The sequence below is a fragment of the Channa argus genome, chromosome 8 (assembly GCF_033026475.1).
Source record: "Channa argus isolate prfri chromosome 8, Channa argus male v1.0, whole genome shotgun sequence".
NCBI classification, from domain to species: Eukaryota; Metazoa; Chordata; class Actinopteri; order Anabantiformes; family Channidae; genus Channa; species Channa argus.
In genome coordinates this window covers 26,589,425-26,615,761 of record NC_090204.1, presented here as the reverse complement: position 1 = coordinate 26,615,761, position 26,337 = coordinate 26,589,425, and the positions used below count along the sequence as shown (strand labels likewise).

The following is a 26,337-nucleotide window of genomic DNA, read 5'->3' as shown; positions in this document are numbered from 1 at the left end:
TACTCCTCTCGAAACGAGCTCAGTGCTTTTATTCTGAAGGTTTCTGGACGGATGAGGAATTTTATTTTTTTTTCTGCTGCTGACGGGCGGAACACAACAACCGTTTGGACGTGAGGGTTTCTCGTGTTAGCGTGGACTCGGTCTATGGTGTGCGTTTGTTTCGCATTTAAAATGTCTAGATTTAAAAGAGTGGATAAAATCGATTCTCTGGTGGGTTTTAAGACGGTGAAGACAGAACCGGCCATTCCGTATGCTCTGCTGAAGGCAGCCAGGAAAAGCGGCCAGCTCAATCTGTCCGGCCGAGGGCTGACTGAAGGTAAAAGTGGCAGCTAGCTATGCATCGTTAAGAGTAACCGTAACAACTGAAAAATACATATACAAATACATATCTTCAACATTGTAGCTAGTATTTAACTAACGTTATCGTTGCATTTCGAGTCTTCATAATGCTACATTTTTATTCTAGCAAAACTGTGTAATGTTTTAAACTATGTAGAAGTTTGTGATATTACTGTTTATTTATAGGTGTTCACGTTTAGGTGTTGTGTGAGCCAACAAGAGATGTAATCAGCAGTGCTGGTTTGAGGCAAGGGCAAATTCATTCAGAACATTTTGTGATGATGTTGCTCTTTGGATTAAGGGGTCACATTAGTGAATTAAATAAGCAAACAATGCAAGTGAGCATGTAAGTCCTGAGGTCAGTGGGTCTGTGGCGTCCTCTAGGAGATCCAGGAAATCCAAAACAAGTTGTGTGCACCTTGTTGCATCTTCAGCTTTATCAGTATGCCTTTATTAGCTAAGGCTGTGGAATTAAAGCAAAAACATGCTCTGGCACAGCAAGAAGTTAAGCTTCAGGCAGAAAAGGAGAAAAACAAGGCAGAAAAGTAGGAATTGGAATTAAAAGTTAGAGTAAAGAAAGAACAATTGGAAGTGAAGGCTGCACTTGCTGCTACTAATGCTCAACTTGAGATTTTGCAGAAATATAAAGGTGGTGGTGTTGGTTGGCTCGAAGAGCAGCAGGGACAATTTCAAATCAAATCATATACAGACAACAAGTGCAATGGATAACGTACCTGGTACTGCTGTTATCAATGCTGTTGGGTGGCTGTAGCTCAGTTGGTAAGACAGTTGACCAAAGACCACAGTGTCAATGGTTGTCAATGGATCAATGGATCCCCGCTCCCAGCTACATGTCGAAGTGTCCTTGGGCAAGACACTAAACCCCAAGTTGCGCCCGGTGGTTCAGGTGAGCATGGCAGCCACCGCTATCGTTGTGGGAGTGTGTGTGTGTGAATGGGAATCAACATTGTAAAGCGCTTTGGATAAAAGCGCTATATAAGCGAATAATTACCATTTATCATTTGCACAGTGTCAAGTAGTGAGCGATGAGCCTAATGTGAGGTATGTTAGTGCTAAGGCCAGTGGGAATCCAAGGACAGAAACAGGCCACTGTGGTTCCCAAGCAAGCCATCTTCCAGTTTCAGAAATTCAGCATGCTTCACTAAATGCAGCGCCAAAGGATGTCTATGCTATTTCCTCAAAATATTAGTTAGAGGTGATCCTCTGGACTATAGACTTTTCATCAGAGCATTTGAACACGGGGCGGAGAGCAAAACAGAGAATAATCGGCTCTATTTTTCTAGAAGCAGTATACTTATAGTATAAGTGGGCAAACAAGAGAGAGTGTGCAAAGTTGTTTTCACATGTTACCGGACCGAGGACACAAAAGGGCCAAGATATATTTAAAAGAGCATTTTGGCAATGAATATAAGATCTCTGTAGCCTACATGGATAAGACCTGAAGTTGGCAAACAATTAAAGCTGATGAAGTGCTCAACTCATTTGCTCTTTATGTGGCCAGTTGTGGAAATGCAATGACGAATTTGGAATTTATGGAAGAGCTTATTGGTGCCAACATGCAGGCTATTGTTTCTACACTTCTGTACACGTTGAGAAAGAAGTGGAGGAATGTTGCTTTTAACATTCATGAGAAAAATGAGCGCAAGGCTACATTTAAAGACGTAGTGGATTTTTGCAAACAAACAAGCCAAGGTTGCACTGCACCCTTTGTTTGGAGACATAAGGGACAAACCCAAAAAACACATAGAATATTCTTTAAGTGTCAAGCCAGAGAGAGCAGAGAGGAGCTTCATCATCACTGCAAAGCCCGTAAATATAAAGAGCATGTGAACATAGAGCCCAGTTCTAACAAGGCCTTCCTCAAGAGCATGCTTCAGTTGTCTGAAACCAGGGCATATGAGTAAAAAAGATTTGCTTACGGACACACCCCACATTGCTGCACGTAAAATTCAAGGAAAACACAACTATTAAGGAAAGGCAATCTGTGGATGGTGATGAACAGTCAGTGATGAGTGGATTAGTGAAAACCAGACGTAGTCAGCATTTTCATACCAGGCCTGGGAACACAGAGCGCATTCTTGCCATAGTTCCTGTCAGAGTAAAGGGAAAGGCAACAAAGTAGTTAGTTTGTATGCATTCTCGGATCCTGGGAGAACAGCCACATTATGCACAGATAAATTATCAATAAGCTGCAATTTGAATGTGAACATATCAAGGCTCATATCAATACAAAGATTAACGAGCTTGATACCTCATAACCAAGATCAGACAGCTCTACAGTGTGTGAAGTGGTGGAGACTAGAAGAACATGTTCTGTGGAATCAGTGTTTGGAATGTGTTTATGCACTTGATTGGTTTTCATCTCAACATTTTCTGTGGAAATACTTTGTTATGAGCTCAATTGTGGAACGTGGAATTCAACAAATGTTTATTGTTAGTCATATACAGTGACCTATGGAATGGATCATTTTTGGACCAACGAATACGAATAAGCCTGCCTCTTTTGATGTACTACATAATTATTGTCAATTAGAAGCTACTCCACATGCTTTTATATCTGTGTGTGTGAATGCAATGTTTTAATTTTATGTCTGTTAGAGCTGCAACCTTACCTCTTGTGTTTAGGTTAGAATACTGTTTTAATTTTATTTTATTTTATTTTATTTTTTTTTATTTAAAGCCTGTCTTTATGATAAAAATATAATTATACAGTGCTTAAAAAGTTTACACTTACACAAGTTTTTTTTTTTTTAATTAATTTTTTTTTTTACAATATTGAAACCAATTTTTATTTGGCTTTTTCACAAAAACTGTAAAAGTATCTTTCAAGTCGATGAAAAAATTCTACAAGCAAATGTCAATTACATTGTTCAATTAAGTCAGTTTTTAGTAGATGCACATTTGGTAGCAGTTAAAGCTTTGAGCCTCTGGAGATTTCAGTCTGTTAACAATATTAAAGTTTTTTTTTTGTTGCAAGTTAGCACTATATTAAATAATAAAATTAAATGCCACAGTTCCTCAGAATGTCTATCGTCTGAACGCTGACACACCAGAGGACGCACAGCAGAATTTGTCCTTCGGAGCATCAGATCGCTGGTGGGAACAAACTGACCTCACCAAACTACTGCTCTCATCCAATCAACTCACACAACTATCTGATGACATCAAGTTACTGGCTGCACTGAGTACGCTGGATGTAAGTAACGTCAGCTCGTATTTGACAGTGGATCTCATTTGCTAATATTTTTCTGAAGAAAGTGTTGAAGGTGTGTTCTAGTAGTTCCTATTTAGCATACGTACATTTCCTGCCAATACCCATAAGACTGTAGAGGTTGTTAGTGCGCGCGGACTCACGCAGATTTGCAGGGCATTATGTAAAATATGTTACAGGTTTTGGTCACGGATTCAAGTTCTTGTAAGCAATGGGGTTGTTTCCTCATGTTTGTTTTATACAAAATGTTGTAGTGGCAAAATGCTGACATAATCCTACCATCATCAGGCAGACACATAAACAGTGTTTATTATTGAGGTCAAAGTGGGTAGTGGAGTCATACTGGAGTGCATATTAGGATGAGGCTGTTCACTGTATTTAAAATTAATGAGGTGGCCAAGAACCACCTCTTGTTAATATGCACTCAATATTAAACACAGTAGAATTATCACCTTTCTGACAGTTTTAGCTTAAAAACTGAGAAATTATAACTTTGTAAAAGTAGAATTCATGGCAGAGCCATTGTATTGGATTGTATTAAATTGGACAGGTGGTCATAATGTTATGGCAGATTGGTGTATATTTAAATGTCACCAATAAGTTAACTAGTTTGTTGAAACAGACGATTTTGGCTGGATTTAATTAGAATTGATCAGATCAAAGCAAAGCAACTCTCCTAAATGTGATTTGTGTCAACTCCACCACACACACACACATCCTTTCGGGGTCGCCCCAGCGGATCATTGTCCGCATGTTGAGTTGGCAAAGTTTTTACACCGGATGCCCTTCCTGACGCAACCCTCCCCAATTTCTACCAGGCTTGGACCGGCACTGCACAGCTGGGGAGGGGTATGGGCTATTAGGGGTTCAGTGTCTTGCCCAGGGACACTTCGACATATAGCCAGGGCCGGGGATCAAACCACTCACCCTGTGGTCCGTGGACAACCCCCCAGAGATTTGTGTTGACTCCACCAAAATTTAATATTTTATAATTTAACATATGGCCTAAAATATTGTAACTGTTAAAACTTAACTATAAGGTAGTCTATTTTATGGCAATACCCTTCCAAAATACAGGTGTCATCTGAAGACAGATTAAGTAATGATATGTAATACTTTTTTCTGAAGTTTTATATTGTTAAAGTTGCCCCTACTTTAAAAGTAAATTTGAAATAATAGATTTGAAAAGTAAAGAGATTACATTTCAATTTTATTGAAATTAATATTATTAATTATTTATTATTAATTATTATTTTACTTTTAATAAAATAAAGAGCAATAATAAATATAATAAAAATAATATCTCTACATTTTCTGTTTTAGACAAGTGTGGCTTTCAAGCTAGTCTGAAGTGCAAGTGGTCAAAAGCTGTTATGTAATGTTAAGCCCTGAACTGAGTCCCTAAATTACGTAACAAATACATAAAGAAGCATCACCTTTGTCTGGGTTTTATTCCTGTAGACTTTTCGGGGCAACTGTGGTGCAGGAAGGTACAGCGGTCGTCCACCAATCTCATAGTCGTTGGTTTGATAGGCTCCTCTGGTCACATGTCATATGTCAAAGTGTCGAGCAATATACTGAACCCTAACTTAGTTGAGTGAGTGTTGGCCAGCTGCTCAGCAGCTGCCCTATCTGTGTGTGTGTACAGTCATGGCCAAAAGTATTGGCACCCTTGCAATTCTCTTAGAAAAGGCAACCCTTCTCTCAGAAAATTGCAAAGTAGTATTGGTATTTACGTGCTTAATTGTTTTGTTTGCATTGTCACAACACGAAAAAACTAAAGTCCACAAAAAATTCCACACAGAACCCAAAAAATGCACTGGAAAAAATTATTGGAACCCTTAACTTAGTATTTGGTAGCACCCCCTTTGGGAAAAAATAACTGAAATCAAATGCCTCCTGTAACCATGAATGAGTGTCTACACCTCTCTACTGGAGTTTTGAACCACTCTTCTATTGCAAACTGCTCCAGGCCATTGAGATTTGAAGGATGCCTTCTCCCAACTGCTGTCTTGAGACCTCTCCACAGTTTTTCTATGGGATTCAGATCTGGGCTTATTGCTGGCCATTCCAGAACTCTCCAGGCATCTAATGCTAGAAGCAGCAAAGCAACACCAAAACATATTTCAACCTCCACCATGTTTGACTGTAGAACTATGTTCTTTTCTTTGAAGGCCTCATTTCTTTTTCTGTAAACAGTGTCATGATGTCCTTTACTAAAAAGCTCTACTTTTCTGTCCACAGTACGTTCTCCCAGAAGGATTGTGGTTTTGTCAGATAAAGTTTTGGGAAAATCCAGTCCACTTTTTTATGCCTTTGTGTCAGCAGTGGTGGCCTCCTTGGTCTCCTACCATAGTGTCCCTTTTCATTCAGATGGCAACTGATAGTGTGAGCTGACACTGTTGTACCCTGTGTCTGCAGATCAGCTTGAATTTGTATGGAAATTAACTTGGGTTCTTTATCAAGCCTTCAAAATAAACAAAATTTTTCATTTTTCTTTTTCTTTTCTTTTCTGTCAACGTCCAGAGAGGTTAGCTTACAGTGCCATGAGCTGTAAAGCTATGGATGATATTGAGCACAGTAGATACAGGAACATTAAGATCTCTGGAGATGGACTTCTAGCCTTGAGATTGTCCATGTTTTTCCACTAATCTTTCATATCCACAGACATCTCTTTACACTTCTTTCATTTATCCATGCTCAGTTTGAAAAGTCAACTTTTCTCCATTTTATGTAGTTGCAAGTGTGATTACACCTGTTACTTGCCACAGGTGTGTCTAAATACAAATTACAGGAACATCACATGCTTAAAAAGCAATAATTTCTTACAATTTTGACAAGGTTTTTTTCTAGTCCATTTTTGATTAGTTTGACTTTTGTTGATTTTTCTTTGGGTGTTCTAGTGCAAACAAAAACAATATAAATGTGAATAGAAAAAATATTTCCATTTGAACAATTTTCTGAGAGAAGGATTGCATTTTCTGACAGAGTTGCAGGGGTGCCAATATTTTTGGCCATGACCGTATGTGTGATTGTGAGTGCGGATAGGTGAATGAGAAGGAGTGTAAAGCGCTTTGAGTGCCAATAGGTAGAAAAGCACTATATAAGTGCAGAACATTTACCATTTGATAAATGTAGTGCTACTAATAAGACTGGTTAGTAACATAAGGTGTGTAATATTTTAATTTTGCTTCATCAGCTCCATGACAATCAGCTGAGCAGTTTACCGAGTGCTTTGGGAGAACTGCAGGAGCTCCAGCAGTTGCGACTCAGGTACACACACACACACACAAATCCTAGGGTCACAGGAAATGGGGCATTAGGCAGATGCACACTGTACAGATCACCATTGTATCACAGCGCTACACACAGAGGTAGACATTCCACACTCAAATTGATACCTGAGTGCAGTTTAGGCACCATTAACCTCATTACATGTCTTTGGACTGTGAGAGGAAACCCACACTGGCATTAGAAAACAGGTTGCTCCCCCATTGGTATGTGATTGTGGGTGCAAATGGGTCAATAAGAAGCAGTGTAAAGCACTTTGAGAGCACTATATAAGTACAGACCATTTACACAGAAGGGAGAAGGCCTATTCAGGTTTAAGCACTTTATTTCCTTGCTGTGAAGATACAAAGCTAACCATTATTCCACCTTACAGATACAAACGTTTTAGACCTGATATTCGAGGTATCAAGCTTTGTACTTGGATATTATATTATAATGTGGTTATGATGTATAAAAAAACATTATAGATTATGTTTCTTTAAGTATGGCAAGTATTGACTGGACATAATTTATATAAGGACCCATAATTAGGACTGCATCTAAGGACATAAACCAAGACATAAGGTCCAAGGAACTTAGTGTAGACCTGCCCTCAGTAACATAATGTGGTGAGGCACAGATGGGGAACCTGGTCAGAATTTAATGATGATGAATTCAGACATTTTTAATGACAACAACTTTAGAGTTCTTGGAACCTGAGATTGTTCACCTTGCATGTCTGTGAACTGAAGCAAACACCAAAGACAACACTGAAGTGGCTTCAGGACATGTCTCTGTCACTGAGTTGTCCACTCAAAGCCCAGCCATAAAAAAAACACAGAAAATGTGTAGAGATAGTAGTTTATAGGCACCTCTCATTCAGTCTGATCACACCTATGAGGATCTGAAGGGAAAAATTATGTGACATATATAATGAGTTTATAATAAACTTAAATCTAATGCGTCTTTGATCACCTATGTGGCCAGTCATAACAAGTTGACATCATTGCCAGTGGAGCTGTGTACTCTGAAGAACCTCCGCAGCCTCACAATGCAGCAAAACCTGTTGGAGAGCCTGCCAGAGGAACTGGGGCACCTGGAGAACCTGACTGAGCTGGTAAGTAACAAACTCTGTGTTACTTACTCTGTGTTACACCCTCCCACCTGGCATTTTCTTCTATGTTGAGTGATTGGCTGACAGAGGTGTCCTGTCTCTTGTGTTTGGTTTTAGGACCTATCCAACAACTATTTAAACGGCCTACCATCTAGCCTGGGCTATCTCACCTGTCTGCAGAAGTTAAACCTGTGTCACAACAAGCTCAGCTGTCTGCCTGGCAGCCTGGGCCAGCTCAGAAGTAAGGCCAGCTAACTCTGCTTCCTTTCACACTTGTAATTAAATAAAAAGCCTGAATTTATTAATTAGCCTGAATGCTTTTATTTGCAATGTTTTCCATTTATGTATGTTATCATCTGGTACATCAACATCTAATGAAATTGGTGCACAGTTGGGACATTAATAGAATGTTTTGGAATCATATGATCATATTTCATTCCCTGAGGAAGAGAAAGAAACATTGTCCACATCTGTGTTTATTTGAAAAGTTTTTATCAGGCAATTAGGGCTAAAGTACAGTTTCAATGGCCTGCTATTCCCATAACCCTCCCACAGTACAAATTCTACAGAACTTTATCTGCAGAAGTTACATTTGGGGTTATAGGTTTACAAACACTCAACACAGGTGTGACTGTCAGTGGTCAATTGGAGTATAAAATCCAGTAAATCTTCAATAACTAAAAACCCCAAGAATTTGTTGGACAGGGTTTATTTCATTTTTTTGGTTTGGTTTCTGATGTCAACACTAGATTAAAATTCTACATACAGGTCAAAACTATGCATACTAGTATACCCACAAGGAATATTAATTCTGTGATGCTGAAAGGTTGAAATGTGCCAAGCTTTTGGCCCCTTAATTTTCATTATTAGTAATCATGATTGACTACAGCTGGTGGTTCATCCATGCCAAGACAAAAAACAGCAATAACCTCATAACCTATTAACTAGATAGTTGAAACCTGGATTAACATCGTTGTATAGCTGCATGTGGTCCTTTAACTGGCTGTTTAGGTAGTGTACAGCAACTTAAAGCATGGTAGCACAGAGTTAAGCTCCAGTCAGTGGAAATCTAGTCCTACACTCCTCTCTCCCTCCAACATCTTCTTAAAAATGCCCAAATACCCATAAGACTGTGCCTGCTCACTGACTACCCAAATTATATGTTTTTGTCCAAAAAAGAGGATTAAATCATAACAACCAAATTAAAATGAAGGATATTACTCTTTCAGGACAAAAACCCAGCCTGTATGACTGTAGTTCTGATTTGATTTTGCAGATGTTAAGCTGTTGGATTGCAGCAACAACCAACTGACTGACATTCCTGCCAGCCTATCAGAGATGCTTGCTCTGGAGCAGCTCTACCTTAGACACAACAAGCTCCGCTTTCTCCCACAGCTGTCAGCACCTGCACTTAAGGTAAACATAGCAACACTAGCTTCCCCAAGTGTAATTATGTTGTTTGTGATCTCACAGACTGACCCATGTGGGTTGTTTCTGGCACATTCTGAATTGCATCCACACTGTACATTGCCTTAGTTATTTTTGCTCATTAGGTATTCAAGGAATATTGCTATTTATATGTGCAGGAGTTGTATGTTGGAAACAACCAGATTGAGCAGTTGGAGACAGAGCAGCTGGCAACCCTGACAGCCATCTCCATTCTAGAAGTCAGAGACAACAAGATCAAAACCCTCCCTGAACACATCACCTTACTGAGTACACTCACACGCCTCGACCTCACCAACAATGATGTTACCACGTAAGTCACAGGCACCATGACCAGTGTTTATGCTCATGTGTCAGTCTCAACTCGACTGAAATAATGAATTAGAAAATAAATGCAATCAGTATGCTTTGCTCCATCTAGAAGTTATTTATATTTACTTATAAATATTTTTTCTGGCTACGTTAATAAAAATGTATTTGATTTGATGTAATCCTAAAATATTTCAGTTTGATGAGGCATGCAAGCCATACATTTACATTTTACCTGGTATCAATTTTTATTAGGCTTCCAGCATCTCTCAGCCTGTTGCCCAATCTGAAGGTGTTACTGTTGGAGGGAAACCCTCTTCGAGGAATCAGAAGAGACCTGCTCACTGTAGGTGGCAAACTAGACAGAAACACAGAGTTAAAAACAGTTGTGTTCTACTAGCTTTTAATGTTACTATCAATTTCAGAAAGAATCTTCGAGTCCTATCAAAAGAACTATACTATAAATTGTGATTATTTCTTAACTTAAAAAAATTATATCCTGTTTTTATATTAGTGCTTAACAGAAACTCATGAAATAATGAGTAAATGGTGAGCAGTATAACTCGATAACCACCAAGCTAGAAAAGCGCTATATATGTAAAGACCATTTTATGAGACCGTGTTCTGAGAATGGCTGCCCAAAGAAAATTAACTTCCTCCGTTTAAAGGTTGTTCAGCCCATTATCAACAATGTTCAACATATTTGCCTGTAAAGACTCTTATAAGATACAGACTCTTCTAAGAAAGGTTAAATTCTTCATTTTAAAGATTAATCATTAATAGTTTGCAAAAGGTTATGCACACGATATGCATCTATAATTGTAGATTGTGAACATTTTATGTAAGCTAGACATGTAATGCAGTACACTGCAGATGTTGTAATTTAGAAGTTAAGTGGTGGTTGTGTATTTTTAGAATTTCAGCACTATTTCTAATCAGGTGGGAAACATAATTTTGCATTTTCTAACTGCTAACATACTTTTTGTGTTGTCTGCTTAACAGAAAGGAACCAATGAGCTTCTGAAATACTTAAGAGGACGAATTGAAGGTACAGATTTCCATTGTTTGCGATGAACAGTATTTTATTTTCTATATTATTTTCTGACTTAATTGCAAACATCAAAAAACAAAAAAATCTGTTGTTTCTTTCCCACTTATTATCCAAATGTTTCTGAACTGAAACTGTGTCTTCCATAAGTATTTATTTATCTTTTCTTCAGAGAATAACTACTACATCAGTTAATTCTTCTGGAGATGGAAAGGCCTACAGAGAAATCTCAAAGACTTTAGATATCCATCAGTCCACAGTTAGAAACATTATCTATAAAAGGAGACTATTTTGTAGTTTGGCTACTCTCCAAAGAAGTAGACACCCATCCAAGGTAACTACAAAGGCCCAATACAGAAAGGCCAGTGACACAACAACTAAGGACTTGTAGGATTATTTGATTCAAGTGTCTTAAAATCTCTGTTCATGAGTCAACCATATGCAAAATATTAAACAGGCATGGTATCCATGGCAAGACACCACAGAGGAAGCTATTGTTCTCCAAAAACATGTGCAGCACGCTGACGTTGTTTAGTATATTGCAGCATAATTGAATTAAATTGGCTGTGGATCAAATCACTAGCAAAACAAAGTAAACTTAGTCACCATGTTGAGTTTCCATGTACATAACTGTTATTGTAAACAGTACAGTAAAGCTTTGAACCATTACAATCTAAGATCAACAGTAGACCCAAATGATTCATACATATGTGTGTGTACGAGTGTACATATAGTTATGTTTGTGAATTTGCAGAGAAGCCTGAGAGAGCGGATGAAGGACTTACAGCGATGACATTACCCAGCCAGGCCACGATCAATGAACATAAAATTAAAACTCTCAAGTTATTGGAATACAGGTTAGTAATAGACATATACATATACACACACACTTTTCTTAAATGTCAAGAGTAAACTTGGCAACCAAAAAGGCAAAAGAGTAACCTTGTGAGTCAATTCTTTGGGATTTTATTTGCAATCAGTTGACCATACTTATCCAAAGTGTGTAAATGGGAGAAAAAGCCTTGATATTTTATGACTATTTTTTAGGTCAGTATCGACTTAAAAAACCCAGCATCTTTTCTGCTTCAGCTAAATTGCTGTGCATTCTGTAATTGTGTGAGGGTTGAGCACCTATTAGTGACTTTTTTTAACATAAACTCACTTTCAATTTGACCTCAAAATAAAGTGATATAGAAGATATGCATAGATTTGTATTATGTTTCTAACTTGATCATCTGTCTGCTCCTATATATTGACCCATCAAACTTCCTAGTGTTTACATTGCTGAGTGCAGCATTATGGTGACTGAAATACAACACACAGAAATAAGATTCTTATAATTATTATAAAAATTTAAACTTATAATGTAATAATATAAGTTTACATTTAAAAAAAATGTTCCTTTTAAAGCTTGAATATTTATTAAGTTTTAGAACTGAAACAACTTTATCAATTGATTCCATGTTTATATCAACATGTTGCTGGTCTACATGTGTAAGTAATTTGACTGTAACGAAACTGTTTGTGTTTAGTGGCAAGCAGGCAGATAATATTCCAGATGAGCTGTTTAATGCTGCAGATGGTCAAAGTGTTACTGCGGTTGACTTCAGCAAGAACCACCTGACTTCCATACCTTCGAGGTAAACACACAACTCACACACATACACTGAGCATTGGTCATGCTGATGTCAGCATTGTAAGATAAGTCCTGAAGAGATTTTACTTTTATTTTGAAGTTTGGTCATTGGACCCTTTTTATTAGTGCAAAGCTGGCTATACAGCTCACATTAAATCAAGTTAGTGTTCCCTCCAGCCTTTCATTTCTTACTTATGAATGTATTGTGTGCCAAGAAATATTTATTGAATAGGGTTTTTTTTATCAATCCACTGAATTCTGCTTTTCCATAATCTTTTAATAGAATGTTCTTTTGTCTTCATGGTGTAGTTTTGGTCAAGATACTGAAACTAGTGACTGGACCAGTAACTCTTGAATGTAGACTGTAATCCTTTAAACAGATTCACTTAATTTAGGTGATGTCTACTAGCAATTAATTAATGGCCACACTACTGATGGTTTAGGTGAGGGGTTCAGCTTTTAGGCAATAATTTGATTTTTAGTTTTGTTTTTATTACATTACTCAGTAGAGATCTGTTTCAAAAAATATAATGAAATTATGTAGTATTTTGTTAGTCTAAATATTTGCTCCAGAAAAGTCGAATTAAGTCAACCAAGATTTAATGTTATAAAATTATTGAAGGTGAAAACTTCCAATGTTTTTTTAATCAATGTAATAATCTCCACACATCATTCTGTAAAAAGAGTAAAGGCTGATCTGATGACATTTAAATACACCAGGATCAGTTCTAATAGGATGTTACTAGGGTTCCTGTACAGAGTGAAGGTTGCACAGGTTTTTGTTATGCACTGTGCTGTTGTGTACTGTCCAGAAAACATGTAGTTACTGTATTGTGTGTGTGTTTGTGTGTGTGTGTGTGTGTGTGTGTAGACTGGTGGAGTTCCACTCCTCACTGTCAGATATCAATCTGGGATTCAACAGACTAAACTCCTTTTCTCCCAACATCTTCACATGTCTGCAGTTGAGACACATCGACCTCAGGTACACATGTGGAAAGATCAACACACATACTATGTTTAGACTCCTCCATAGAATTTTGTATGTATGTTGAACATGAGTTCTGCTTATACAATATTCGCATGTAGGGAAGCAACTCAGGCATATTTAGGTAATGTCAATTTTTTTTATTTTGTTGATGAATTTAATTTTCTATAAAACCTCAGAAACTAGTATATGGCCACTCCAGTTTCCTAGGATGCTAAGGGAATTCTTTAATTGTCTTAATTTGTCCCACAGTCCAAATCCCCAAATATTCAGTTAACAGTAAAATAATTATTCACATTAGAGACACTGACAACACAGTAACCATCAGTCTCCCACTCTTAGCTTTTTTCCCCATTGCTAGTTTGTTAATAAATATTCTTGCTTTTTTTTGCTCCTAATGTTTTGACAGTTTCTGGAATTCTATATTGGTTCTAATGAATGACCTGGATATTATGGTATTTACCAGGATATCCAGAGTTGATTAGATTTGTTTATTATTTATTTTTATTGTCAGACGCATAATGATTAACATGGGTCTTTAAAAGAAAGCACCACAAATTTGGTGCACAACCTTAAATGTATGGCGCAAAACTACACGTACATCACACCTATTGATTTCCAGTTCCTACTTGCTGCACATCAAAGTGTCCTTGGGCAAGGCCCTATGAAAAATTCTAAACTTGTCCTCTCATCTGAGTGAGACAGTTACAGACCCTGGAAAATGACTAGACTTCCCAGTAATTTTTATTTATGTACAGTTGTTTGAACTGATGCTTTTGGAATGTGAAGATCTTTAGTAGTGGCTGAGTTGGGATGCGATGGGAATTAGATCTTCAAAGACTGCACAACTACCAGTAATGGATGTTGGTTTGTTGGTTTTTTTCAGGAATAACCAGCTAAGTGAACTGCCATCTGAGATGAAGGCGTTAACTAGATTGACATCCATTATTCTCAATTACAACAGGTAATTTTCTATTTTAACAACCAGACAAATTCTAAATTTGCTGGAATCTCTTATATAAAACTAAAGTTCATATTAGCTCCAAACACACTTTTTAACTGACAGACTGGAGCATTTTACAAAGAATGTTATTATCCAGTCCTTCTGCAACCCTGAAAAGGATGATTGGTTAAAGATGATGGATGGATTAGTATTGAGCTCAAAGGAGTGTATGTGTGTTTTGTTACTGCTGCCAAATATTTAATTACATGTACAGTAGATGTCATACATGACCAAACAGGCTCCTCTAAAAGTATAGAAACAGCAACACCAACATTTGTTTTAGTCATACACCAAAGATGTTTGGGCTGAAGATCAAAATATGGATATAAAATGAAGGTTCTGAATTTTAGCTTCTCTTTAATAGTATTTACATTCCAATACACAACATTAAACAAGGTTTGTTGTCTTGTTGAAAGATGGTTGTTTAATGGCCAATATGGACACAGATTCCTGTCAAAGAATCGGGCTCTTGAGAAAGGATGTTGTTTCTATTGTTTATTTTCAGTTTCAGCTCAGCCCCATTTGGGATGCAAGGGTTGGCCGTGTGTGTGTGTGTGTATGTGTATGTGTGTATTGGTGTATGTGTGTTTGTGAGAACAGAGAATATAGAAAAATCTATCAACAGGGTGAGTAATAAACAATAATGCCTAATATTAACATAACATAACTAACATAATAACAAGGTAATATTCCAGAAATATCAAAGTTATGTGATACAATTAACACAATTAGCATGTAGTAACCCAGTCTGCCACTATAATGATGACACAGTATGGTAAATGTAAATGGTAAATGTTCTGCACTTATATAGCGCTTTTCTACCTATTGGTTCTCAAAGCGCTTTACACTGCTTCTTATTCACCCAATCACACTCTCAATCACACACACACTCATACACCGATGGGGGAGCTACTATGCAGCTGGCCAACACTCACTGGGAGCAACTAAGTTGGGGTTCAGTATCTCGCTCAGGGACACTTTCGACATGTGACCGGAGGAGCCGGGGATCGAAGCAACAACTGCGAGATTGGTGGACAACCGCTCTACCTTCCTGCGCTTCAGTCGCCCTGGTAGAATTTTCAATCTTAAACCATAGCAAACTCAGCAATTGAACTTAGGATTCAATCTTTAGTTTCAAATACTGAGTTATACAGAAAAATAACAAATTATTCATATACATTTTCTTAGTAACAAGCAACAACATCCATGATGTTGTTGCTTGGTCTATCCAGAAAATATTCAGAGAACTTTTTTAACATTTTGTTATGTTAGAGCCATATTCTAAAATAAATTAAATTAGTTTCTTCAAAATTCTACAAACAATACTCCATAGTAACAATGTGAAAGATGTTTGATGGAAATCAAATAAAACAAAAACAAAACTAATCACATGTACATTAGTATTCACTGCTTTTGCTTACTTACAGCCTCAAGTGTTTTTGAGTATGATGCTACAAGCTTGGCACTGCTATTTTTGCCCTGTTTCTCTGATTCTTCTTTGCAATACCTCTCAAGCTCCATCAGGTTGGGTTGGGAGCATCGGTGCACAGCCATTTTCAGATGTCTCCAGAGATGTTCAATTGGGTTCAAGGCCGGGTTCTGGCTGAGCCACTCAAGGACTTTCACATAGTTTTCTGTAAGCCAGTCCTTTGTTATCTTGGCTGTGTGCTTAGGGTTGTTGTTTTGTTGAAAGAAGATCACCCCAGTCTGAGATCCAGAACACTCTGGAACAGGTTTTCATCAAAGATGTCTCTGTAAATTGCTGCGTTCATCTTTCCTCTCAATCCTGACTAGTCTCCCAGTTCCGCTGCTGAAAATCATCCCCATAGCGTTATACTACCACCACCATGCCTACTGTAGGGATAGTATTGGCCAGGTGGTGAGCGGTGTCCTCCAGACATCACTTAGCATTCAGGCCAAAGAGTTAAATCTTGGTTTCTTCAGACCAGGTGGAGTCCTGGTGTTTCCAAATTTCTTCAATTTACGGATGATGGAGGTCACTGTGCTCATTGGGAACTTCAATACTACAGAAAGTTTTCTGTACCCTTCACCAGATCTGTGCCTCAATATAATCCTTTCTTGGAGGTGTACAGACAATTCCTTGGACTAAATTGCCTGTTTTGTTGCTCTGTTAACATGCACTGTTAACTGTGGAACGATATGTAGACTGGTGAATGCTTTTCCAAATCATGTCCAATGAGCTCAATTTCCCACAGGTGGACTCCAATCAAGCTGTAGAAACATTTCAGTGATGATCGTCGATGATCGAAACAGGAGGCACCAGAACTCAATTTTGAGTGTAATGGTAAAGGCCATGAATACTTATGTACATGTGATTTTATTTTTAATTTTTTTTAATGCATTTGCAAAGATTTCAAACAAACTTCTTTCACGTTGTCATTATGGGGTATTGTTTGTAGAATTATGATGAAATAATGAATTTCATCCATTTTGAAATAAGGCTGTAACAAAACAAAAAGTGGCAAAAGATGAGCGCTGTAAATACTTTATGGAAGCACTTTAAATTCATCTTGGTACTGCGAGATTAAGGCTAATAAGTTGCTACATCCTGCCAATTAAGCCATTTAAGAAGTTTCCAGAACTAACAACTTAACTAAATTACAGATCGACTCAAAGCTAAACAAAAATTATGTGTAGCGTGTTAATAATCATACATCGTTTAATGAACGCACATGCAACACTTTGTCCATCTGCTCACTCCTAACGTGACCACAGTACATGTGACAGCGGTATTGGTCAGGCAGCAGTCACTGGGTGTCGTTATCATTTCTGTCCACCAGAGGGTACTGCTAAGCTCCAACACATCACCAAAGACTTTTTTGTTTCTATAGTGTAGGCTTTTTAAGTATTTTACTGCCGTCCCGTTCAGCTGTTTGCTATTAGTGCTTTCTCCCCTTAGTCTCCTCTTTAGTAGGTGAAATACATTTTCAGTTAGCTTAAGGTGTAATTAGGGCTGAATGAGTAATCATTTTTAAATTGATACTACAATTTAACACAATGCTTTTTTTTTTTTTTTAATGTTACAATATTAAAAGACACAGTAAGATACAGTGATCTGCCTTTCCTGGGTAGTGGAGTTGTATTGGAGTGCATTATAAGAAGAAATGGTTTTAATGTTTTGCCCACCTCATTCAATTTAACTTTATTTATATAGTCCCAATTTATGACAAAGTCATCTCAAGGCACTTTACAGAATAAAGTCAAGACAGCTATATAGAGAAAACCCAACAACTCCCTTTATCGGAAGAAGCCTCCAGCAGAACCTGGCTCAGGGTGGGTGGCCATCTGCCCTGACAGGTTGGGATGAGTGGAAAGTGGAGAAGTAGAGAAAAGAGCAACAACAAAACATTAGGCAGGTTGGTAAAGACCAGTAGCTGCACAAAACACACTGCGTCCCATTCTACTTTTCGATATTCTGTGAACCATAAGTAGGTAGTAGGAGTGAGCTACTATGACTTAGTAGGTAAAACAGTTGTCCGCCAATTGCAGAGTCAATGGTTTGATTTCTGGCAGGATGGTGAACCAAACTCAAAAGATTGTCCCGTCTGTTAGACAAGGTTTTATTATTATGAATCACTTTAATGTATGTAGTTAAGTACCCTCTGGACTTTTCTGTCTCCTAATTTTTATTTAAAATATACTTTTTACTTGACCTGCTACCTTATCTTCCATCTAAGGTAATTGTCTGCTGCCAACCCCTGGACTATGGCACGAAAAGCATAATCTCTGGCTTTTTTTTGGGGGGGGGGAACGGGAGGATTAAGTTGCCAAGCTCTCCCGTCAGAGTGTTAATGTGATTGCGAGAATGAATGGGTGAATGAGAAGCAATGTGTTATAAGTCCAGACAAGTTAGAAAAGACCTATGTAAGTGCAGACCATTTAAAGCCCAACTAGCATCCATTTTGGCTCAGCCACGTGAACTGTCTGCTGTCTTTGTACTTATCACAGGTTCAAGTCTTTCCCTGAAGTCCTCTATCATATTGTTACCTTGGAGACTGTGTTGCTTGGTAACAATCAGGTGGGTGCAGTGGACCCTAGTCATCTGATGAAGTTGACTCATCTGTCCACACTTGATCTGTCAAACAATGACCTACTTAACATCCCCCCTGAACTGGGCCTCTGTACCAACCTTAGGTAGGAATCACACCTGGTCAAAATGTCTACACACTATCCTGTGCCTTAAAACCTACATTTTCTGAACCCTTCACTGTAAAATAGGTGAAAAAATCCCATAGACAACATAACTCAAAGCCTGTGTTGTCCTTCAGGTGTCTCAGTCTTGAGGGGAATCCTTTCCGGACACCAAGAACAGCCATCCTGGCCAAAGGGACAGATGCAGTGTTGGAATACCTCCGCAGCCGCATACCTACCTGACCCCGACCTCAGCTAAGACTACTCCACCATAGTAATCAACACAAATCTTATTAGGACTTCCAGACTGTGTGTGTGTGTGTACATCAGTGTATATGTGTGTGTTTATATCTATGTATGTGTGTGTGTTTCCTACTCATATTTGGAAAGGAAAAAACAACAAAACAAATTATTTTCAGAATTTTTTTATTTTTTTTTATGGAAACAAAATTTACTTCCCATTCAGCTACGACAAATGTCCTGTTATCATCAGGAGTAACAAAAATGGATTGATGGTTGATGAATTGTTTACACAGTACCACAGAAGCCAAGGTTTCCGCCTGCAGTTATTAAGAATGTATGGATGTGTTAAATATTTTTAGGCAACCATAATTTTACTGAGTGACACAAACACTTAATTTAATAAAGTTAAGGAACAGCTGGTTTTAAATATTTTTGTCTGTAGCATATTCTTGGTTGAACAATAACTATGTGAGTTTATATCAGTTGTTTGTGCTCACCATACAAAGGAAAGAAGAGAATCCATTGTCAGTGATGTGTGGGCTTTTCACCAGGGGTTATTGCTCACATATGACTCCCGCTGGCTTAATGTGTATAGTTTTGTTTTTTGTTTTTTCACTCAAGCACTGCAAAAAGTTCTTTTCATAACATGGGTGTGAATAGCTGATAAACCTAAACCTGGCCTTTGTCAGCTAATTAACAGTCAGCCAACTGTTTTGAGTATGTTTTCAGTCCAAAAAAATAAAATCTTCACTAATGTAATTTTTCCACAACGTACTATGATCTACATTCGAATAGACTGAAAGATTTGCATTATTCCTCACCAATGTTCATGTCGCAACATCTCCTCTTGATATTTTTTGACACATGTATAAATTAATTGTAAATATAATTGTTAGATACAGCTTTGCATTTTAATCAAAATGTTTTCTGAAAACTGTAAAGGTGAATTCAACTTTTGCTGAGAAGATCAACAAGCGATTTTGAATGTAGGTCACCTCGCAAGTCTTTGCAGCTCTTCACTGGATATGTAGCTATAGATGATGAAAGATCTATGTGCCTTGTTTATTGGTTCACTCACTTGTTACACTATGAAGAGACGTGGCTTCCAGACTTTTTTTCAACAAACTTTATTGAAACTGGCAAGCAGAACATTTTTCAAAAGAAAATTATGAAGATAGCCTCTAAACTTTTCATGGGTTGGTTTGTCAGCATCAAGGAGCTCACTACATTTTTTTATAGCTGTCCAGAGATATTGGCTGTGATGTGATATTTTTTGTTCAACTGTACACACGCAGCCACTTGGAGTCATAGCTGAGCATTAATCCCTGGTGAAGAGCCCACACATCACTGACAACGGATTTATTCTCTTTTTTTCCTTTTTTCTTTGAGCACATACAACTAATATAAACTAACATAGTTACAAACAAAATCAAATGTATGTTTATTGTTCAACAAAGAATATGGCACAGACAAAAATATTTAAATCCAGACATGGCAGACAAAGACAGATGACTTTAGAAACTGCAGCCTTGGAATCTCAGAACTATCACTAATACACACTCAGCACACACTCATTGCTGGGTGACTTTAACTCCTCTATGTGACTACATATCTTGTTTCTAGACCCTTGAATCTTATATTGTAATAAAAGCATGTGTGTGTTTGTTGATGGAATAAAGAGCTGGATGCTTCTTATTAGTTCAAACAGCATGTGGACAGCTGATGATGAGTCTGGATCTGAAAGTCCTGAAAGCACCAGAAAGATCACTGTTGGAAAATGACCAACCTCCTTACAGTATTTACAAAAGTATAAAATGTAAATAAAAATACAAACAAATTCTCTTTTTTTTAAAGTATTCTTGTTAAGAAGGGAGGACTGAGGTGTTGGTTTGCTGAAACATTGGCTGTATCTTCATGTTGTGGTCCTCTAGACGTAGCAAGTACACACTCTACTTATCTGTCTTCTGCTTCTTGGTTTCCCCTTCATCCTGGAAATAAGTGAGAACAAGGTGGTCATCTCTCTTTAGTATCTCTCTAGTAACCACACCTAGCTATGCTTCTTCAGAGGTTTGAACACATTTAAAAAAACAGCTGTCTGACATGAGCTTCACAAACATTACAATATATTACAGCTCACGAGGGGGCACTGTTAATGGTTAATCACAAAAGAACATTAAAATATGAGAAAATATAGCATTATAAAGGGCTCTCCAGTGCTTAGGCAGGAAAAACATAATTTATGCATTTAACCCTTTTATTAATAATCATTATTATTAAACTTCATAATGTTACTATGTGGGATTCAGTGGCTCCTCTAAGAATCCTTTATAATGTGGCCAGGAGAAACCAGGAATCAAACCACCAAAAATAGGACCAATAAACAACTGCTGTACCAACTGAATCACAGTTGCCACCACTAGTTTTTGGAGATCAGTTTTATGTATAAAAATAGTTCAAAAGCGTTTAAAACTTTCAATGGAATTACACTTTCAATGGAATCAGTAAATCTGTTAGCAATCAACCTGTACTTTTGTGTGAAATTCACTTTCCATCATGCATTATTAAAATAATGAGTGTTTTAAACAATAAGGATACAATGACATCTGTACAGCACGTGTTCTTTTGTTTCTGTTCTCCCTGTTACTGAAATCCTCTTTTATGATGTGCCTCTTCCTCACCTCTTCGTCATCATCATCATCCTCAGCTGCTCTCTTCCCCCTTGGCCTATCAAGATCATCATCTTCATCCTCCCCCTCATCACCTGCATACACACAGGTAAACTCAGTAAATTATGTTATATATGTATTTTTCTGTTTTTTCAAGACAGAGCCACACAATATTATGTTATACACAAATATACAAACAATCTTAGTGTGAGGATTCATTAAACACACTATAGCTTCATTAACAATGAAAGCCCTGGTTTCTAACAAGGCATTTTTGCACACATACACTGAAGTAGAGACCTTTTGTAGAGGACATCGTGGTAAATAACACCAATTCACATCTTTACTCAGTGTTTATATTGAATCTTCATTGTAAACATTCTACATACTACTTTTAACAATGGTACACAATTTCCCCCAAAAGAATTTTTGTTTTTGTCTCAAGGACAGAACATGAAAAACAAGACAAACTAGACAGAAAAGAGTTGTGTGCATACATGTGGTTTTATTCATAGCAATTAATATCAATAGCAGACATGAAATCAATGTGTTATGATCATTCATGTGTAGAATAGGAAGAGGTTGAAAATAATTGGTGTAATGTGTGGTGTAGTGAAATAGGTTTATTTAAAGGAAGATCTTATTAGTTCTGAAGAGTTTATTATGCATTGGCTAATGAAACAGCAATAATTATGATAAAATCATAAAAAGTTATGTGTTCAACAAGAACCATGATCCAGTGATCAAAATGTAGTTTATATTCTTCCAGTTTGGAACTATTATTTTGGAGTGGGTTCCTATATTTAGGGGAGATAGTCAACATCTGTATTGTCACCAAGCAGACATAGAGATGGAGATACGGGGATTCTGGAGCTAAGTACAGTGGACACCACTGTCCAGAGGTAGTGAGCTGGTTCACAGGTCTGGGTGGCATGGAAGTAAACATCAGAGCTACTTATTAAGTTACTTAAACCCAAAGTTTTGATTAAGTATGTCTAAAGTAAAAGTGGAACTAATGACCTAAAAAGTCACTACACTACAAAAGTACTACTTCAAAACTTTCACTCATAAAAGTACTAAACATGTTATTTAAATTTACCTTAGTACAAAATTCAAGTACTCTAGTCTGAAAACAATGTACTTTAAACAATGTTGATTATGTATTGGAATTATGACAAAATATGAACAATAGTTAAAAAAGTTTCAAAGATAACTGTTGCTAAAGGTGGAACTGATTTTAACACTTGCTGTGTGAACATGTGCTGACAGGTGGAAACCCAGAATAAGACATCAGCATTTATAAGAATATTTTTATATTAAAACCATCAAGTAGTATTAATGTTGTAGCTGTCATCTAAAATACATTATGCAGTTACATAGTCTGCCCAGCAGGTGGCAGGCCAACCCTTCTCCTGTGAAAACATTAACTGTGCAAATTAAATAACACCATGTTCACACGACACCAAAATACAGTTTGAATTGGAAAAAGTGACCGAAGTGAACAGTCTGAGTCAACTGACTATGCGCCTGTAAAAGAAATCTTGTCTGAGAGATACTATTGTGTCAGAGTTATATGCTGTAAATATGAGAATGAGTTGCTGTTGCACATACTGAAGGTGACTGATAATTTCCCATAACTCTAAAAAACTTCTTGGTTGCCAATGCTCATTGTTAAAATGTTTGTTATCCAAATGTTTCATATGAATAGTGTGAGTTGTGCCTTGGCCGGGTGTCATAGTCTTTCTGTAAATGGTAAATGGCCTACCCTCTCCTTCCTCCTCATCTTCGTCTTCTCCCACATCCTCCTCATCCTCCTCTACCTCATTCCCCAATCCACCATTCTCCTCGTCCTGACAAGGGGAGACAGAGTTATATTGGACACCTGCAGATAGACAAGCAATCATGCTCTAGCTAAGAGAAGAGCAGGAGGAGCTGTTCATACAGTTCTGCCATTGGCTGCAGCATCCTTTCCATTCTCAGTCTCTTCCGCCTGTTTCTTGTCTTTCAGCTCCTAAAATCAAACATATTTTCATACATAAGCTCAGCAAGAAATCAATTGGCAGCACGTGAAAATGCAGTTTGTTGCAGTTGTAGCCTAGATGCGGTTCAGTTTCAGATCCAGTTCTTAGTTGGGCTTTCCCATGCTCTCTGTAACAAACACAAGTCTGTCCTGCTGAAAGAAGAGGGAAACTCTGACAGATGTTTTCCTCTCCATCCTCCTCACCTTCCTGAAGCCGCGCTGAAAGCTGACTTTACAGACTGGCTGCGCTTAGCTCAGACACCCATTGGTCAGTTCTTTCTAAGTCCCTCCCAGCTGCTGCTGGCTGCCTGAATCCTGACACCGCTGCAGTGAGCGGAGCCTGGTGGGGAAACCACACACACACACACACACACACCAGTTCAAAGACGGCTACTCTCAACCGCACGGCAGCTGATTGTTCTGTAACAGTTAGAACAGGTGCCAGAGCAAGTTTTTCTTTTTTGAAAGCTCGTCAAACAGATGACCTGAGCCTGGTCTATCAGGGTTTCAATTCAGTGTCACTTCACCTGAACAAACGTTTGCAGCCTACTACACATACTTGCAGTTTATCGTATCCCAGAGACTGTGGCTTCTTTTCCTGCACACACTGTACAATACCTGCCATATCTTCACCTGTCTGTCTTTCTGTCATCCCAGTGACAGTACCCTACTCTTGTTTTTGCAAGTCGTTTTCCCTCGCGACCTCCTGTGGCTTGCAGTCTGCCCGAGCGCTGCACGCGCGACTGGAAGACACGATCCTGATCCTCGCGCACGCGCTCCTTGAAGTAACTGAGGGGAACGCGGGCTTTATGGTACATACAATGTTTCACTATGTTTCAAATTGTTACCCATCACATCGTATTGCAGCAGCTCAGAAACACAAGTGGACTCACAGGAACTGCCTGGGCATCAGCATAGCCAGCAGGTCCAGGGGGGACGACGGAGTTCGGGAAATCTTCCCAATTCAAAAAACGAGTAAAGGAGGGAGCGACATTTCACGATGTAGTGATATAGTTCCAATTATTTATATTTTACTTTTTCTGGGACAATACAACTGTACATTGTTCCAACTAAGCAGCCTATGTGTCGTGTGTCGGGCGTGTGGCATAAAGCGAAACTGGATTTTACAAATACAAAATTAGTAATCAACAAAGCCACGCGCGTTTCCAATGATCACTCACCGACAGCCTGGAGAAGTCAGAACGAACAAACTGTTATTGTTCTGTCACCGTCAGCGAACTACAGCCTGCAGAGACTTAAGCTGGCTGCTATAGGCATCATCATCGCTGTCACTGTAGAGCCTGCTCCATCTCCGACATGTCAGCTAATAAGCTTACAATTCTTATTTGGTGAACATAAGTGTCCAAAATCGAAAAGAAATCGTGCTGGAAACACCAGCGGGTATTTCTTTAGGTCAGTTTCAAAAGCAAAACGCGTGGTTTCAGCAATGCGTTTTCTAATTTATTGGCCTCCGCGGTCATTCCCGGTCCTTCATAGAGACACTGAGCGAAGCGAATCAGCGGAGGGAAACCTTTATTTTCACCACTTTGTTGGACTAATTAAAAGCGGCTCCATTTCATTACGATAGTATACATTGGAACACGTCCCTACACTTACTGATTTTGTCCACTGAATTAGCAAAATGTTTCAGTTAGTTCGGCGACAAATTGGTACGAACTGCCTTCTACAGAGTCACCAACCTGGAGCGAGTATCAGGGGAGCTTGGAAACCTAGTTTGTCAAGGGACATTAGGGGACATTTCATGAGGAGACCTACTAAGGCGGCTGATGTAGACTATTTTTCGTAAATAAAAATAAAATTTTCGGTCCCTTGTCCAGCCTGTCTTCACTCATCCATTCACACAGTGCACATTTCCGTGGAATGCAATACTCAAGAGCTTCTGTCATGAAGCTCAACAGCTACAACGTGGTTGCATAGTATTTAATAAACGTATTTTCTATCTCTACATTGTGCGTAAAATAATGAATTACTAACATAGTTGGACATGGAGGCAGGACTTTGGCTCCACAAAGCGCTGGGTGCCTATAATCTTCTCCTGTCCTTACCTTGGTGCTCAGTTCTCCGCTTGCCTCTACTTTACTGTCCGCCATGTTAAAGATAGAAAAAGGAATGAATATCCCCCCAGAATATTGCGAAATTTAGAGAAGGACCAAGAGTATTTTCTTTAAGTTGGTATTAAACGAAAGCGGCGTGTCCAACCGGAGCTCCTCGTTTATTGAGCACTGGGAGGAGACCTGTGTCTGGAGCATCCAGGGATTGGTCGATTAGCCTCGAGGATATGCAGCCTGCTATTGGCCATAAGGAAACAAAAGACGTGTGTGTGTGTGTGTTTGTGTGTTGCCTCGAAAATGAGCAGATTTTGTTTTTATCCACTCTCACACCTGCCCTCTGATGTCTAACACACAGACGCACCCACGTTACATCTACAGCTTAGAGTGTGCGTCCCGCCGCATTTTCATTACTGTCATCTCTCAGCTCCTCACTGTGACAAACAACTGCTGGTTCTACTACCGACTGTGCAACTCGTATACTGGTAGTACAATGATTTTTTTGTGGTAATAGTAATGGTTCTGCATTAAAAAATTAATAAATAAAAGTGAGAATCTATATTATTATAGATCTGTTAACTTATTTACTTTATAAAATAAAAGTAGTCATTATTTATATACATTTATATACTGTTTGATCTACCTATTGTAATTTTTATAATTTTATTTCTGAATGTATTAAATGCTTTAGATTGAGTGTGGAATCCTTGTCTCTTAACTGTTGGATGAACAAACCATCCATTACTTAAGTTGCTTTATGTATTTGTATTTCTATTAGCTTACTGCTGGTGGTACTGGTATTACA

At 38.2% G+C, this 26,337-nt stretch overlaps 2 protein-coding genes across 8 annotated transcripts; one reads left to right on the top strand and one right to left on the bottom strand.

Moving 5' to 3' along the window:
• Positions 1 to 81: 81 nt before the first annotated feature.
• On the top strand, positions 82 to 20,485 carry lrrc40 (leucine rich repeat containing 40). Of its 6 annotated transcripts, XR_010914967.1 has the most exons (17): positions 82 to 316; positions 3,375 to 3,556; positions 6,771 to 6,844; positions 7,829 to 7,958; positions 8,073 to 8,196; positions 9,232 to 9,371; positions 9,542 to 9,714; positions 9,966 to 10,056; positions 10,713 to 10,758; positions 11,513 to 11,615; positions 12,291 to 12,398; positions 13,266 to 13,376; positions 14,266 to 14,343; positions 14,888 to 15,452; positions 15,898 to 16,018; positions 16,599 to 16,687; positions 18,352 to 18,374. XR_010914967.1 is itself a non-coding variant. In XM_067512102.1 (15 exons), the coding sequence occupies exons 1-15, from the start codon at positions 145 to 147 to the stop codon at positions 18,775 to 18,777; spliced, it is 1,824 nt and encodes a 607-aa protein (XP_067368203.1). In that variant the 5' UTR covers positions 82 to 144; the 3' UTR covers positions 18,778 to 20,485. The 6 variants fall into 6 exon arrangements, 3 of the variants coding, with proteins under 3 accessions (XP_067368203.1, XP_067368204.1, XP_067368205.1); XR_010914966.1 differs by having other exon boundaries at positions 14,888 to 16,018; positions 18,352 to 18,382; XR_010914968.1 differs by lacking the exons at positions 14,888 to 15,452; positions 15,898 to 16,018 and having other exon boundaries at positions 18,352 to 18,491.
• Positions 20,195 to 25,741, bottom strand: ptmaa (prothymosin alpha a). 2 transcript variants are annotated; one of them, XM_067512109.1, is made up of 5 exons: positions 25,530 to 25,741; positions 23,386 to 23,454; positions 23,209 to 23,293; positions 21,456 to 21,538; positions 20,195 to 20,765 (listed from the first exon to the last, which is right to left on the bottom strand). In XM_067512109.1, exons 1-5 carry the CDS (start codon positions 25,572 to 25,574, stop codon positions 20,727 to 20,729), a joined length of 321 nt encoding a protein of 106 aa, XP_067368210.1. In that variant the 5' UTR covers positions 25,575 to 25,741; the 3' UTR covers positions 20,195 to 20,726. The 2 variants fall into 2 exon arrangements, with proteins under 2 accessions (XP_067368210.1, XP_067368211.1); XM_067512110.1 differs by lacking the exon at positions 25,530 to 25,741 and adding an exon at positions 25,459 to 25,529.
• Positions 25,742 to 26,337: the final 596 nt, after the last annotated feature.